Source organism: Oncorhynchus keta, chromosome 28, assembly GCF_023373465.1.
Source record: "Oncorhynchus keta strain PuntledgeMale-10-30-2019 chromosome 28, Oket_V2, whole genome shotgun sequence".
Classification (NCBI taxonomy): domain Eukaryota; kingdom Metazoa; phylum Chordata; class Actinopteri; order Salmoniformes; family Salmonidae; genus Oncorhynchus; species Oncorhynchus keta.
This window is the reverse complement of record NC_068448.1, coordinates 8904192-8921097: the sequence shown is the minus strand read 5'-3', so window position 1 is coordinate 8921097 and position 16906 is coordinate 8904192. Positions and strand designations below refer to the sequence as shown.

The window sequence follows — 16906 nt, the reverse complement described above, 5'->3', positions numbered from 1 at the left end:
CTTTTCCACTGTGTGAGGAGCATGCAGCCACTCGCTGTGCAACCGGTGATATACTGCCCAAATATTCTACCCAAATATACTGCCCAAATATACTGCCCAAATATTCTACCCAAATATACTGCCCAAATATACTGCCCAAATATTCTGCCCAAATATACTGCCCAAATATACTGCCCAAATATACTGCCCAAATATTCTGCCCAAATATACTGCCCAAATATTCTGCCCAAATATACTGCCCAAATATACTGCCCAAATATTCTGCCCAAATATACTGCCCAAATATACTGCCCAAATATTCTGCCCAAATATTCTGCCCAAATATACTGCCCAAATATACTGCCCAAATATACTGCCCAAATATTCTGCCCAAATATTCTGCCCAAATATACTGCCCAAATATTCTGCAAATATACTGCCCAAATATACTGCCCAAATATTCTGCCCAAATATTCTGCCCAAATATTCTGCCCAAATATACTGCCCAAATATTCTGCCCAAATATTCTGCCCAAATATTCTGCCCAAATATACTGCCCAAATATTCTGCCCAAATATACTGCCCAAATATTCTGCCCAAATATTCTGCCCAAATATACTGCCCAAATATTCTGCCCAAATATACTGCCCAAATATTCTGCCCAAATATTCTGCCCAAATATACTGCCAAATATGCCAGGGGCTCTCTAACCCTGTTCCTGCTGCTACCCAGTGTTTCATTTGGGAAACCAAATTAAATCTGTTCCGTGACATCGATAGGAACATGTTTTCACAATGAAAAACATTTAATTAAACTGTTTACAGCCACTCTCTCTGCGTGCTGGAGAAAGGTATGAAGGAGAGAGGGGAGGAGATGGAAACGCGTGGTGGTGAGATATTCTGTCGCTAAAGGTAATGTGCCAGCATATTCATTATCTGAAAATATTGAAAAAATGCCCTAATACTAGGCTTTTCAAAATCAAATACAAGATCACTATAATCTAGGCTAACTCTGCACAATAATGAACCAAAAGTGTCGCTGAGGCCTATAAGATATCTCCCAGACTCACGGATAGAAAGTTTGGAGCGTAAGGTAACCAGTCCATCCAGTATGCATAGTCCACACTCAAAGGTGATTACTATAATTTAACTATATATATATACATATATATATATATATATATATATATATATATATATATATACAGTGCCTTGCGAAAGTATTCGGCCCCCTTGAACTTTGCGACCTTTTGCCACATTTCAGAATTCAAACATAAAGATATAAAACTGTATCAACAACAAGTGGGACACAATCATGAAGTGGAACGACATTTATTGGATATTTCAAACTTTTTTAACAAATCAAAAACTGAAAAATTGGGCGTGCAAAATTATTCAGCCCCCTTAAGTTAATACTTTGTAGCATTACCTTTTGCTGCGATTACAGCTGTAAGTCGCTTGGGGTATGTCTCTATCAGTTTTGCACATCGAGAGACTGACATTTTTTCCCATTCCTCCTTGCAAAACAGCTCGAGCTCAGTGAGGTTGGATGGAGAGCATTTGTGAACAGCAGTTTTCAGTTCTTTCCACAGATTCTCGATTGGATTCAGGTCTGGACTTTGACTTGGCCATTCTAACACCTGGATATGTTTATTTTTGAACCATTCCATTGTAGATTTTGCTTTATGTTTTGGATCATTGTCTTGTTGGAAGACAAATCTCCGTCCCAGTCTCAGGTCTTTTGCAGACTCCATCAGGTTTTCTTCCAGAATGGTCCTGTATTTGGCTCCATCCATCTTCCCATAAATTTTAACCATCTTCCCTGTCCCTGCTGAAGAAAAGCAGGCCCAAACCATGATGCTTCCACCACCATGTTTGACAGTGGGGATGGTGTATTCAAGGTGATGAGCTGTGTTGCTTTTACGCCAAACATAACGTTTTGCATTGTTGCCAAAAAGTTCAATTTTGGTTTCATCTGACCAGAGCACCTTCTTCCACATGTTTGGTGTGTCTCCCAGGTGGCTTGTGGCAAACTTTAAACTACACTTTTTATGGATATCTTTAAGAAATGGCTTTCATCTTGCCAATCTTCCATAAAAGCCAGATTTGTGCAATATACGACTGATTGTTGTCCTATGGACAGAGTCTCCCACCTCAGCTGTAGATCTCTGCAGTTCATCCAGAGTGATTATGGGCCTCTTGGCTGCATCTCTGATCAGTCTTCTCCTTGTATGAGCTGAAAGTTTAGAGGGACGGCCAGGTCTTGGTAGATTTGCAGTGGTCTGATACTCCTTCCATTTCAATATTATCGCTTGCACAGTGCTCCTTTGGATGTTTAAAGCTTGGGAAATCTTTTTGTATCCAAATCTTTAAAGCTTTAAACTTCTTCACAACAGTATCTCGGACCTGCCTGGTGTGTTCCTTGTTCTTCATGATGCTCTCTGCGCTTACCCAGTCTTCCTGGGTAAGTCTCTCAGAGTGATTACAGCTGTGAGTCTTTCTGGGTAAGTCTCTAAGAGCGATTACAGCTGTGAGTCTTTCTGGGTAAGTCTTTAAGAGCGATTACAGCTGTGAGTGTTTCTGGGTAAGTCTCTAAGAGCGATTACAGCTGGGAGTGTTTCTGGGTAAGTCTCTCAGAGCGATTACAGCTGTGAGAGTTTCCTGGTAAGTCTCTAAGAGCGATTACAGCTGTGAGTGTTTCTGGGTAAGTCTCTAAGAGCGATTACAGCTGTGAGTGTTTCCTGGTAAGTCTCTAAGAGTGATTACAGCTGTGAGTGTTTCTGGGTAAGTCTCTAAGAGCGATGACAGCTGTGAGTCTTTCTGGGTAAGTCTCTCAGAGTGATTACAGCTGTGAGTCTTCCTGGGTAAGTCTCTCAGAGTGATTACAGATGTGAGTCTTCCTGGGTAAGTCTCTAAGAGCTTTCCACATCTGGATTGTGAACATTTGCCCATTGTTCTTTTCAAAATTATTCAAGCTCTGTCAAATTGGTTGTTGATCATTGCTTGACAACCATTTTCAGTTCTTGCCATAGATTTTCAAGTAGATTAAAGACAAAACTGTAACTCTGCCACTCAGGAACATAGACTGTCTTCTTGGTAAACAACTCCAGTGTAGATTTGGCCTTGTGTTTTAGGTCATTGTCCTGCTGAAAGGTGAATTAATCTCCCAGTGTCTAGTGGAAAGCAGACTGAACCAGGTTTTCTTCTAGGATTTTGCCTGTGCTAAGTTTCATTACGTTAATTTTTTTATCCTGAAAAACTCCCCAGTACTTAACAATTACAAGCATACCCATAACATGATGCAGCCACCACTATGCTTGAAAATATGGAGAGTGGTACTCAGTAATGTGTTGTATTGGATTTACTCCAAACATTGCCACATTTTTTGCAGTTTTACTTTAGTGCCTTTTTGCAAACAGAATGCATGTTTTGGAATATTTTTTATTCTGTACAGGCTTCCTTCTCTTCACTCTGTCAATTAGGTTAGTATTGTGGAGTGACTGCAATGTTGTTTTTCCATCCTTAGTTTTCTCCTATCACAGCCATTAAACTGTGTAACTGTTTTAAAGTCACCATAGGCCTCATGGTGAAAACATACCTTCCTCTCCAACAACTGAGTTAGGAAGGATGCCTGTAGTATCTTTGTAGTGACTGGGTGTATTGATACACAATCCAAAGTGTAATTAATAACTTCACCATGCTCAAAGGGATATTCAATGTCTTTTCTTTTTTTTACCCATCTACCAATAGGTGCCCTTCATTGCGAAGCATTGGAAAACCTCCCTGGTCTTTGTGGTTGAATCTGTTTTTGAAATTCTATCTGTATGTGTGTGTGTTATAGCGTGTGTATAACAGTACCTATCGAAGTCTCCGTTGCACAGTGCTCTGACAGGGATGGCGATGGCCTGCCACACTGGGTTTAGAGTGTTCTTCACAACCTCTGTCTTGTGGCAGATAGTAAACCTGGACAGACGGAAGAATGAACACAGCATGACAACAACTTCCCCAACACCGAGCACCTACTTAACTCCATCCCTAACACAACTTCCCCAACACCGAGCACCTACTTAACTCCATCCCTAACACAACTTCCCCAACACCGAGCATCTACTTAACTCCATCCCTAACACAACTTCCCCAACACCGAGCACCTACTTAACTCTATCCCTAACACAACTTCCCCAACACCTAGCACCTACTTAACTCTATCCCTAACACAACTTCCACAACACCGAGCACCTACTTAACTCTATCCCTAACACAACTTCCCCAACACCTAGCACCTACTTAACTCTATCCCTAACACAACTTCCCCAACACCTAGCACCTACTTAACTCTATCCCTAACACAACTTCCACAACACCGAGCACCTACTTAACTCTATCCCTAACACAACTTCCCCAACACCTAGCACCTACTTAACTCCATCCCTAACACAACTTCCCCAACACCGAGCATCTACTTAACTCCATCCCTAACACAACTTCCCCAACACCGAGCATCTACTTAACTCCATCCCTAACACAACTTCCCCAACACCGAGCATCTACTTAACTCCATCCCTAACACAACTTCCCCAACACCGAGCACCTACTTAACTCCATCCCTAACACAACTTCCCCAACACCGAGCATCTACTTAACTCCATCCCTAACACAACTTCCCCAACACCTAGCACCTACTTAACTCTATCCCTAACACAACTTCCCCAACACCTAGCATCTACTTAACTCCATCCCTAACACAACTTCCCCAACACCTAGCACCTACTTAACTCCATCCCTAACACAACTTCCCCAACACCTAGCACCTACTTAACTCTATCCCTAACACAACTTCCCCAACACCTAGCACCTACTTAACTCCATCCCTACACAACTTCCCCAACACCTAGCACCTACTTAACTCCATCCCTAACACATCTTCCCCAACACCTAGCACCTACTTAACTCTATCCCTAACACAACTTCCCCAACACCTAGCATCTACTTAACTCTATCCCTAACACAACTTCCCCAACACCTAGCACCTACTTAACTCCATCCCTAACACAACTTCCCCAACACCTAGCACCTACTTAACTCTATCCCTAACACAACTTCCCCAACACCTAGCACCTACTTAACTCCATCCCTAACACAACTTCCCCAACACCTAGCACCTACTTAACTCTATCCCTAACACAACTTCCCCAACACCTAGCACCTACTTAACTCTATCCCTAACACAACTTCCCCAACACCTAGCATCTACTTAACTCTATCCCTAACACAACTTCCCCAACACCTAGCACCCTTAACTCCATCCCTAACACAACTTCCCCAACACCTAGCACCTACTTAACTCCATCCCTAACACAACTTAGCATCTACTTAACTCTCCCTAACACAACTTCCCCAACACCTAGCACCTACTTAACTCCATCCCTAACACAACTTCCCCAACACCGAGCATCTACTTAACTCCATCCCTAACACAACTTCCCCAACACCGAGCATCTACTTAACTCCATCCCTAACACAACTTCCCCAACACCGAGCATCTACTTAACTCCATCCCTAACACAACTTCCCCAACACCTAGCACCTACTTAACTCCATCCCTAACACAACTTCCCCAACACCTAGCACCTACTTAACTCTATCTCTAACACAACTTCCCCAACACCTAGCACCTACTTAACTCTATCTCTAACACAACTTCCCCAACACCTAGCATCTACTTAACTCCATCCCTAACACAACTTCCCCAACACCGAGCACCTACTTAACTCTATCCCTAACACAACTTCCCCAACACCTAGCACCTACTTAACTCCATCCCTAACACAACTTCCCCAACACCTAGCACCTACTTAACTCTATCCCTAACACAACTTCCCCAACACCTAGCACCTACTTAACTCCATCCCTAACACAACTTCCCCAACACCGAGCACCTACTTAACTCCATTCCTAACACAACTTCCCCAACACCTAGCACCTACTTAACTTTATCCCTAACACAACTTCCCCAACACCTAGCATCTACTTAACTCTATCCCTAACACAACTTCCCCAACACCTAGCACCTACTTAACTCCATCCCTAACACAACTTCCCCAACACCTAGCACCTACTTAACTCCATCCCTAACACAACTTCCCCAACACCGAGCATCTACTTAACTCCATCCCTAACACAACTTCCCCAACACCGAGCATCTACTTAACTCCATCCCTAACACAACTTCCCCAACACCGAGCATCTACTTAACTCCATCCCTAACACAACTTCCCCAACACCTAGCACCTACTTAACTCTATATCTAACACAACTTCCCCAACACCTAGCACCTACTTAACTCTATCTCTAACACAACTTCCCCAACACCTAGCATCTACTTAACTCCATCCCTAACACAACTTCCCCAACACGAGCACCTACTTAACTCTATCCCTAACACAACTTCCCCAACACCTAGCACCTACTTGCCTCCATCCCTAACACAACTTCCCCAACACCTAGCACCTACTTAACTCTATCCCTAACACAACTTCCCCAACACCTAGCACCTACTTAACTCCATCCCTAACACAACTTCCCCAACACCGAGCACCTACTTAACTCCATCCCTAACAAAACCTCCCCAACACCTAGCACCTACTTAACTTTATCCCTAACACAACTTCCCCAACACCCAGCATCTACTTAACTCTATCCCTAACACAACTTCCCCAACACCTAGCACCTACTTAACTCTATCTCTAACACAACTTCCCCAACACCTAGCACCTACTTAACTCTATCTCTAACACAACTTCCCCAACACCTAGCACCTACTTAACTCTAGAATGGATATAGTTTTGTTTGAAGACTTAGCTAAACATTTAAATATATAGTTAAAAACATACATTGGGAAAGTATTCAGACCCCTTGACTTTTTCCACATTTTGTTACGTTACAGCCTTATTGTAAAATGGTTCTAATAGTCCCGCCCCCTTATCAGTTTACACACAACACCCCATAATGGCATAGCAAAAACATATTTTAAGAATTGTTTGCAAATGTATAAAAAAAATAATATCACATTTACATAAGTATTCAGACCCTTTACTCAATACTTTGTTTAAGGACCTTTGGAATTGATTACAGCCTCGAGTCTTCTTGGGTATGATGCTACAAGCTTGGTACACCTGTATTTGGGGAGTTTCTTCCATTCTTCTCTGCAGATCCTCTCAAGCTCTGTCAGGTTGGTTGGGGAACGTCTCTACACAGCTATTTTCAGGTCTCTCCAGAGATGTTTGATCGGGTTCAAGTCCGGGCTCTGTCTGGGCCACTCAAGGACATTCAGAGACTTGTTCCGAAGCCACTCCCGTGTTGTCTTGGCTGTGTGCTTATGGTCGTTGTCCTGTTGGAAGGTGAACCTTCACCCCAGTCTGAGGTCCTGAGTGCTCTGGAGGAGGTTTTCATCAAGGATCTCTCTGTACTTTTCATCTTTCCCTCAATCCTAACTAGTCTCCCAGTCCATGCCGCTGAAAAACATCCCCACAGCATGATGCTGCCACCACCATGCTTCACTTCACCTTAGGGATTGTGCCAGGATTCCTCCAGATGTGGCGCTTGGCATTTAGGCCAGAGTTCAATCTTGGTTTCATCAGACCAGAGAATATTGTTTCTCATGGTCTGAGAGTCTTCAGGTGCCTTTTGGCAAACTCCAAGAGGGCTGTCATGTGCCTTTTACTGAGGAGTGGCTTTCATATGGCCACTCCACCATAAAGGCCAGATTGGTGGAGTTCTGCAAAGATGGTTGTCCTTCTGGAAGGATTTCCCATCTACACAGTGTAACTCTAGAGTTCTGTCAAAACTATGAAATAATACACATGGAATCATGTCGTAAGCTAATAAGTGTTACACAAATCAAAATATATTTTATGTTTGAGATTATTCAAATAGCCACCCTTTGCCTTGATGCCAGCTTTGCACACTCTTGGCATTCTCTCAACCAGCTTGATGAGATAGTCACCAGGAATATTTTTCAATTAACAGGTGTGCCTCCTTAAAAGTTCATTTGTGGAATTTCTTTCCTTAATGCGTTTGAGCCAGTCAGTTTTGTTGTGACAAGGGAGACTGAATACCGAACTGTGCCCAGGAGCCCTGACCTCCAGGGGGCCTCCCATTAATCATGTTAGTCATTCAGATATCATTAACACCACATCAAATTTGTAGAATTGCAGAAAATGTGCTTCACAACTGCACATATTTCTCTCGAACACATGGCAAAATTGGTAGAATTTCAGCAACTTGCTTTAAAACTGCAGCATTTTCTCTCCGCCCTATGGTATAATATGTAGAATTGTAGGAAATAAATGTAATATTTTCTCTCTGCCTGTCAAGAGGTGGGGCCACTACAACATTTTGCCCTTATAATTCTCTTCGGTAAAACAGTAGATTAGAGCCAGAAAACAAACAGAAAAACAGGAATGGAGAACTCACGTTCCATCCTCGTTACTCCGGTAGAAGACCAGGAAGGGGTCCGACTTCCCAAAGAAGTCTTTCCTGTCCAGCTTGTGGGCACAGAACTGCATGGTGGCAACTTCCTGGAGCAGAGAGAGAGAGAGAGGAAGAGGGAGAAAGAGAGAGGGGGGGGCAGAGAGAGGGGAGGCAGAGAGAGAGAGAGAGGAAGAGGGAGAAAGAGAGAGGGGGGGGGAGGGGGCAGAGAGGGAGGCAGAGCGAGGGGAGGCAGAGAGAGAGAGAGAGGAAGAGGGAGAAAGAGAGAGGGGGTCAGAGAGAGGGGGTCAGAGAGAGGGGGACAGAGAGAGGGGGCAGAGAGAGGGGGCAGAGAGAGAGGGAAAGAGGGAGAAAGAAGGAGGGGCAGAGAGAGGGGGACAGAGAGAAGGGGGGCAGAGAGAAAGGGGGCAGAGAGAGGGGGACAAAGAGAGGGGGCAGAGAGAGAGGGGAAGAGGGTGAAAGAGAGAGAGAGGGAGGGGGCAGAGAGAGGGAGGGCAGAGAAGGGGGGGGCAGAGAGAGAGTGAGGGGGACAGAGAGAGAGCGAGAGAGAGAGAGAGAGAGAGAGAGAGAGAGAGAGAGAGAGAGAGAGAGAGAGAGAGAGAGAGAGAGAGAGAGAGAGAGATGGAGGAGAGCAGAGAGATGGAGGGGGACAGAGGGTGGGTGGGGTGGGAGATGGTGGGAGGCAGAGCGAGAGAGAGTGAGGGGGACAGAGAGAGAGAGAGAGAGATGGAGGGTGGGAGATAGTGGGAGGCAGAGCGAGAGAGAGTGAGGGGGACAGAGAGAGAGGGGACAGAGAGGGAGAGAGAGGAGACATTACATTGTAAATCTCCAGTAGGATTGCAGGTTCTCTGTATGCTTCCTGTTGTGTTTTGTATATGGTGTCTTGTGCCAAGATATAAAAGCACCGAATGACCAAATAAACCCATTAGCTGCATCCTAATAAGCAACACACCACAGCAGCACCGCACAGCCAGTGAGCCCTGATTTTCAAATCCAAAATCCTAGCTAAAAAACAAACACATTAATAATTATTACTTGAGTCGTGTTCTGCATTCAAAACCAGGAGTATCGAAAAGCAGCGTTTAAAATGTAATGTACAACCTTGTGGTTGTGAAGGTTGTGATTACAGCCCTAAATGCATGAGAGTGCATAGAAAATGGGGCTCTGAAATAGAATAGGTTTAGAAAATGAAAATGGCCTTTATGTCTCTGTATGGAGGGTGGGATAGAGGGGGTTTAGTTCAGCTAATGATACATTTTAAAGCCTGGTATTATTATCATAATCACACTCATTCTGGCAGCATTTAAGTGTTCACGCACCGCCATTATGGAGACAATGGGTACGTCCCAAATTGTACCCCATTTCCTACGTAGAGCACTCCTTTTGACCTCGGCCAATAGGGTGTCCCACAGGGCTCTAATTGGAAGTAGTGCACTGTTAGAGACAAGGGTGCTATTTGGTACACATTAAAATGAATGCGCCCCAACCCCATAATGGCTGTATTGTATGTAATGTCTGTAATGGCGGTGCTGCCAGCGTAATGGCTGTGCTGCCAGCGTAATGGCTGTGCTGCCAGCGTAATGGCTGGAATGGCTGTGCTGCCAGCGTAATGGCTGGAATGGCTGTGCTGCCAGCGTAATGGCTGTGCTGCCAGCATAATGGCTGTGCTACTAGTGTAATGGCTGTGCTGCCAGCGTAAAGGCTGGAATGGCTATGCTGCCAGTGTAATGGCTGGAATGGCTGTGCTGCCAGTGTAATGGCTGTAATGGCTGTGCTGCCAGCATAATGGCTGGAATGGCTGTGCTGCCAGTGTAATGGCTGTAATGACTGTGCCGCCAGTGTATTGGCTGTAATGGCTGTGCTGCCAGTGTAATGGCTGTAATGGCTGTGCTGCCAGTGTAATGGCTGTGCTGCCAGCGTAAAGGCTGGAATGGCTATGCTGCCAGTGTAATGGCTGGAATGGCTGTGCTGCCAGTGTAATGGCTGTAATGGCTGTGCTGCCAGTGTAATGGCTGTAATGGCTGTGCTGCCAGCATAATGGCTGTGCTGCCAACATAATGGCTGTGCTGCCAGTGTAATGGCTGTCATGGCTGTGCTGCCAGCGTAATGGCTGTGCTGTCAGCGTAATGCCTGTAATGGGAAGGAAAGGGAAAGGGGCATACCTAGTCAGTTGTACAACCGAGTGCATTCAACTGAAATGTGTCTCCAGTACAGTATAATACAGTATAATACAGTACAGTGCAGTACAGTGAACTATAATACAGTACAGTGGAGTACAGTACAGTATAGTGCAGTATAGTATAATACAGTATAGTGTAGTACAGTACAAGTCAGTACAGTACAATACATTATTGTGCAGTGCAGTATATTATTGTACAGTACAATACAGTATAGTACAGGCTAATAAGTATAGTGCAGTACAGTATAATACAGTATAGTACAGTATAATATAGTATAGTGCAGTACAGTACAATACGGTATAGTGCAGTACAGTACAATACAGTATAGTGCAGTACAGTATAATACAGCATAGTGCAGTACAGTACAAGTACAATACAGTACAGTACAATACAGTATAGTGCAGAATTATACAGTATAATACAGTATAGTGCAGTACAGTATAATACAGTATCCTACATTACAGTGCAGTACAGTAAAGTATAATACAGTATAGTGCAGTACAGTACAGTATATTACAGTACAGTATAATAAAGTATAGTGCAGTTTAGTATAATACAGTATAATACAGTGTAGTTCAGTACATTATAATAAAGTGTATTGCAGTACAATATAACGCAGTATAATACAGAATAATTCTGTATATTATAATACAGTATAGTGCAGTACAGTGTAATATAGTTTAGCGCAGTACATTACAGTATAATACAGTATAGTGCAGTATAATACAGTATAGTGTAGTACAGTATAATACAGTATAATGCAGTACAGTATAATACAGTATAGGTCAGTACAGTATAATACAGTATAGGTCAGTACAGTATAATACAGTATAATGCAGTACAGTGCAGTACAATATAATACAGAATAGTACAATAGAGTGCAGTACAGTATAATACAGTATAATGCAGTACAGTATAATACAGTATAGGTCAGTACAGTATAATACAGTATAATGCAGTACAGTGCAGTACAATATAATACAGAATAGTACAATAGAGTGCAGTACAGTATAATACAGTATAATGCAGTACAGTATAATACAGTATAGGTCAGTACAGTATAATACAGTATAATACAGTACAGTGCAGTACAGTATAATACAGTATAATACAGTATAATGCAGTACAGTATAATACAGTATAGGTCAGTACAGTATAATACAGTATAGGTCAGTACAGTATAATACAGTATAATGTAGTACAGTATAATACGTTATTGGTCAGTATAGTATATTACAGTATAATGCAGTACAGTATAATACAGTATAGGTCAGTACAGTATAATGCAGTACAATATAATACAGAATAGTACAATAGAGTGCAGTAGAGTATAATACAGTACAGTGCAGTACAGTATAACACAGCACAGTGCAGTACAGTATAATGAAATATAATACAGTATAGTATTGAGGATGAGACTCCAGCATCTCAATAGGGCACAGTTATCAGATATGAATGAAAGCCCTATTTTCACCAAGTGCTTTCTCAGGGCTTGAAAACATGGTCTCTATCGATCCTCATGACCCACTTCACTCACATCACTCACAGTACATCCTCTGACCTGCCCCACAAACCACCACAACCACCACAACCACTGCTCCAGGCCTTGGACAACAGCCCACAACTGGACTCGCAGATCTGGGTTCAACTAGTATTTGTTTACTGTGGTTGATTGAGCTTGCCTAGCACAGTGGAACCAATGAAACCTAGGTCTGCCTTGTTCAGCAGCACACAACTTGGCTAGCAGACCTGGGTTCAACTAGTATTTGTTTACTGTGGTTGATTGAGCTTGCCTAGCACAGTGGAACCAATGAAACCGAGGTCTGCCTTGGTCAGCAGCCCACAACTCTAACTGGGCTAGAGCCTCTGCCTCCTCAAAGCACAGACCCTAAGCTACATTCCATTATACACACTAACATACCATTTAGAATGCACACCAAATACTGCTTTATACCAAAATTACTAGTAATATGGACCTTGGAAAGGTACCTGGGAAAGAATATCTGGTGAATGTAATAGTGTAGAATTAAATTAAATGTTTTCTTCTGAAAACTGAGCAGCTCTGATTAGCTCCGTAAAAACCAATCAACACAGTTGGAAAAACAAGATTATAATTTTGAAGGTGAGAGAAAAGTTAACTGCTGATTACAACTGTGGTGACTAAATGGACTCAAGACGTTGTATTGCTGTTTTCTCTTCAGACGTAATCACTCTACCAGTTATTATATTGGTGCAATTATCTCTGACTTGGTCTCTGTTTCTGTCTGTGAAGAGAGTTGCTGTTGTTGTTGCTGCTGCTGTTGTTCTTGGTTCCAATAGTTTATATATTTCTCTAAGAGATTGTCAGGATATGCTCTCTGCAAGGTTTTGTATATTTTCCCTATCTTATGAACACCCCTTTTCTGACTCAAATAAGCTTCCCTCAAGGTTCGGATCATTTCCTAGGGGGAAATTACCTCGATTTGGACAAAAATGTCTACTTTAACGAGTCGGCAGCTCCGGATGTTCAGCTTACTCCGCACCATGGCAGGGTAGCCTAGTAGTTAGAGCGTTGGACTAGTAACCGGAAGGTTGCAAGTTCAAACCCCTGAGCTGACAAGGTACAAATCTGTCGTTCTGCCCCTGAACAAGGCAGTTAACCCACTGTTCCTAGGCTGTCATTGAAGATAAGAATTTGTTCTTAACTGACTTGCCTAGTTAAATAAAGGTAAAAACTCTTAAGTGTTTACCTTAAGGAATAATTCTCCCTTACAAAAGGGAATTGATTAAGGGCATTGACCTCAAATATTTCTGGTAATTTGAAGGCATGTATGGCAGAAATAGTTTTTGGTTACAATGAAGACTGACTGAGGTCTCCACAAAGAGATTGCATTCATTTTGTGAGGTAGCAAAACAGAGCTTTTATTGTTTAGCAAAGTAGCTAGCTAGCTGGTTGATCTTTACCTTTTGTAACCACAGCAGATGAAAGAAACATTAATCTCCACAAATGTGGTTTCATTTCTATCCTTACTGAATGATGCAGAGAATTGACCTCGTCCCCCTTACATTTTTCACTTAATTTAAGGGGGAAATCCACCTTAAAATGTTTTGTGTAACTGACTTAATTTAAGGGGGAAATCCACCTTAAAATGTTTTGTGTAACTGACTTAATTTAAGGGGGAAATCCACCTTAAAATGTTTTGTGTAACTGACTTAATTTAAGGAAACTTTATGGGAAAAGATGAGGGGAAAATGCAACTGGGCTATGTACTTGACTATTTAGTACTCAGGCCCTAATGCCCGAGACTCGAAAGAGGAAGTGGTAGCGAAAGAGAGGGAGGCGAACCGGCACCCTGACGAGACTACGTCGGTGAGCAAAACGACTGCCATCTGCTCTATTGGCGAACGTACAATCAATGGAGAACAAACTGGATGAGCTCCACTGAAGAAATATATTTTAATGGGATCTGAAAAACGGTAATATCCCATTTTTTTTCAGAGTCATGGCTGAACGAGGACATGGATATACATTTTGCTGGTTTTTCTATGCGTCATCAAGACCGGACGGCGGACTCTGGTAAGACGAAAGAAGTAGGTGTGTCTCTGTTAACAACAGCTTGTGGTCGATATCTAATGTTAAGGAAGTCTCACATTTTTGCTCGCCTGAGTTAGAATACCTCATGATTATGCTGCAGACTATTCTATTGACCAAGAGAGTTTTCATTTACATTTTTCATAGCTGTCTATTTACCACCACAAACTGATGCTGTCACTAAAACCACACTCGACGAGTTGTATAGGTCCATAAGAAATTCAGAGGCGCCGTTTCTCGTGGATGGTGATTTTAATGCAGGGAAACAAAAATCTGTTTCAGTCATTGCTTGAAATGATGCGCTTGCTTCTCCACTCGTGCTTCATTAGGCAAATTAAATTTACAGGTGTGGATCCCAAAATACATTTGTAAGTTACTCTAACACAAAGGCCTAATTGGTGAAGTGCTGCAGAGATGGTTGTCCTTCTGGAAGGTTCTCCCACCTCCACAGACGAACTCTGGAGCTCTGTCAGAGTGACCATCGGGTTCTTGGTCACCTCCCTGACCAAGCCCTTCTCCTCCGATTGCTCCGTTAGACCGGGCTCCCAGATATAGGAAGAGTCTTGGTGGTTCTAAACTTCTTCCATTTAAGAAGGATGGAGGCCACTCTGTTCTTGGGGACCTTCAATCCTGCAGAAATGTTTTGGTAGCCTTCCCCAGATCTGTGCCTCGATACAATCCTGTGTTGGGGCTCAACATACAATTCCTTCAAGCCCATGGTTTGGTTGATGCTCTGACATGCACTGTCAACTATAGGACCTTATATAGACAGGTGTGTCCCTTTCAAACCATGTCCAAAAATTGAATTTACCACAGGTGGACTCCAATCAAGTTGTAGAAACATCTGAAGGATGATCAATGGAAACAGGATGCTTTCTGAGCTCAATTTCAAGTCTCATAGCAAAGTGTCTGAATACTTATGTAAATAAGGTATCTGTTTTTTATTCCTAATACATTTGCAAAAATGTCTAAAACCCTTGTTTTTGCTTCGTCATTATGGTGTATTACGTGTAGATTGATGAGTAACAAAATGTCTGAATACTTTCCGAATGCCCCTTGATTTTTCCCACATTTTGGTTTTATACTAATTTTCTGTATCAATAGCCTCTAAAATATATGTAAACAGACCATAAATGTCTCAGATGTAGTTTCCTTGGAAAGCTATGTGTCCTATTATAGTATACAATATCAGTACTTGTTGGATTTACAACATGTCTAAGTCCTATCATCAACTGATTTCCGCCAGTGTATGGCTGAATGGAATGTTGGCGTATTGGCAGTTAATTTGAAAAACGTATGGAATCATTCCTCTAAAACTGGCTGGCTAGCTAGCTAACATTCAAATTTAGATAAATTCTTCACATTCATTGCTTTAAACAATATCTTCTAACAGCATTGGCAAACCATGGTTGACTAACTCCCTGACCAACATGTCTGACCGTGGGACCATTAAAGGTAGGTTTTTGTCCATTCTCGTATTCAAATTCCTAATTCTATGGTGAAACAAGCCATCCTACAAATTATTCCACTGGGGGTTTGGGGACCAGATGATTGTGGGAACAGCCATCCTACAGGTTATCCCATTGGGGGTTTGGGGACCAGATGATTGTGGGAACAGCCATCCTACAGGTTATCCCATTGGGGGGTTGGGGACCAGATGATTGTGGGAACAGTCATCCTACAGGTTATCCCATTGGGGGTTTGGGGACCTGATGATTGTGGGAACAGCCATCCTACAGGTTATCCCATTGGGGGTTTGGGGACCAGATGATTGTGGGAACAGCCATCCTACAGGTTATCCCATTGGGGGGTTGGGGACCAGATGATTGTGGGAACAGTCATCCTACAGGTTATCCCATTGGGGGTTTGGGGACCTGATGATTGTGGGAACAGCCATCCTACAGGTTATCCCATTGGGGGTTTGGGGACCAGATGATTGTGGGAACAGCCATCCTACAGGTTATCCCATTGGGGGGTTGGGGACCAGATGATTGTGGGAACAGTCATCCTACAGGTTATCCTATTGGGGGTTTGGGGACCAGAGAAGTATTAGTGTGGCGCACCACAGCCTGAGGACGATGTTAGAGGAGGATAACACAGCACAGTATCCACTCTTTCTTCTGTCAGGGACTAGTACCAGGGACTAGTACCAGGGCCTACTTTTTAGGGACAACTACCAGGGATTACTTCCAGGGACTACTTCCAGGGACTACTACCAGGGACTACTACCAGGGACTACTTCCAGGGACTACTACCAGGGACTACTACCAGGGACTACTACCAGGGACTAGTACCAGGGACTACATCCAGGGACTACTACCAGGGACTACTACCAGAGTCTAGTACCAGGGACTACTATCAGAGTCTAGTACCAGGGACTACTTCCAGGGACTACTACCAGGGACTACTACCAGGGACTACTACCAGGGACTAGTACCAGGGACTACATCCAGGGACTACGTCCAGGGACTACTACCAGGGACTACTTCCAGGGACTACTATCAGGGACTACTATCAGAGTCTAGTACCAGGGACTACTTCCAGGGACTACTACCAGGGACTACTACCAGGGACTAGTACCAGGGACTACATCCAGGGACTACTACCAGGGACTACTACCAGGGACTAGTACCAGGGACTACTTCCAGGGACTACTACCAGGGACTACTACCAGGGACTACTACCAG

At 43.2% G+C, this 16906-nt stretch overlaps 1 protein-coding gene across 3 annotated transcripts in view; it reads right to left on the bottom strand.

The window, feature by feature from the left end:
• LOC118360454 (copine-8-like) overlaps positions 1–16906 on the bottom strand; it is a 228852-nt gene that overhangs the window by 72937 nt on the left and 139009 nt on the right. For all 3 annotated transcript variants that reach the window (XM_052484728.1, XM_052484726.1, XM_052484727.1), the window contains 2 exons: positions 8454–8557; positions 3837–3941 (listed from right to left, as the gene is read on the bottom strand). In XM_052484728.1, coding sequence (XP_052340688.1) covers positions 3837–3941; positions 8454–8557 — 209 coding nt within the window. The remainder of the gene's footprint in view (positions 1–3836; positions 3942–8453; positions 8558–16906) is intronic.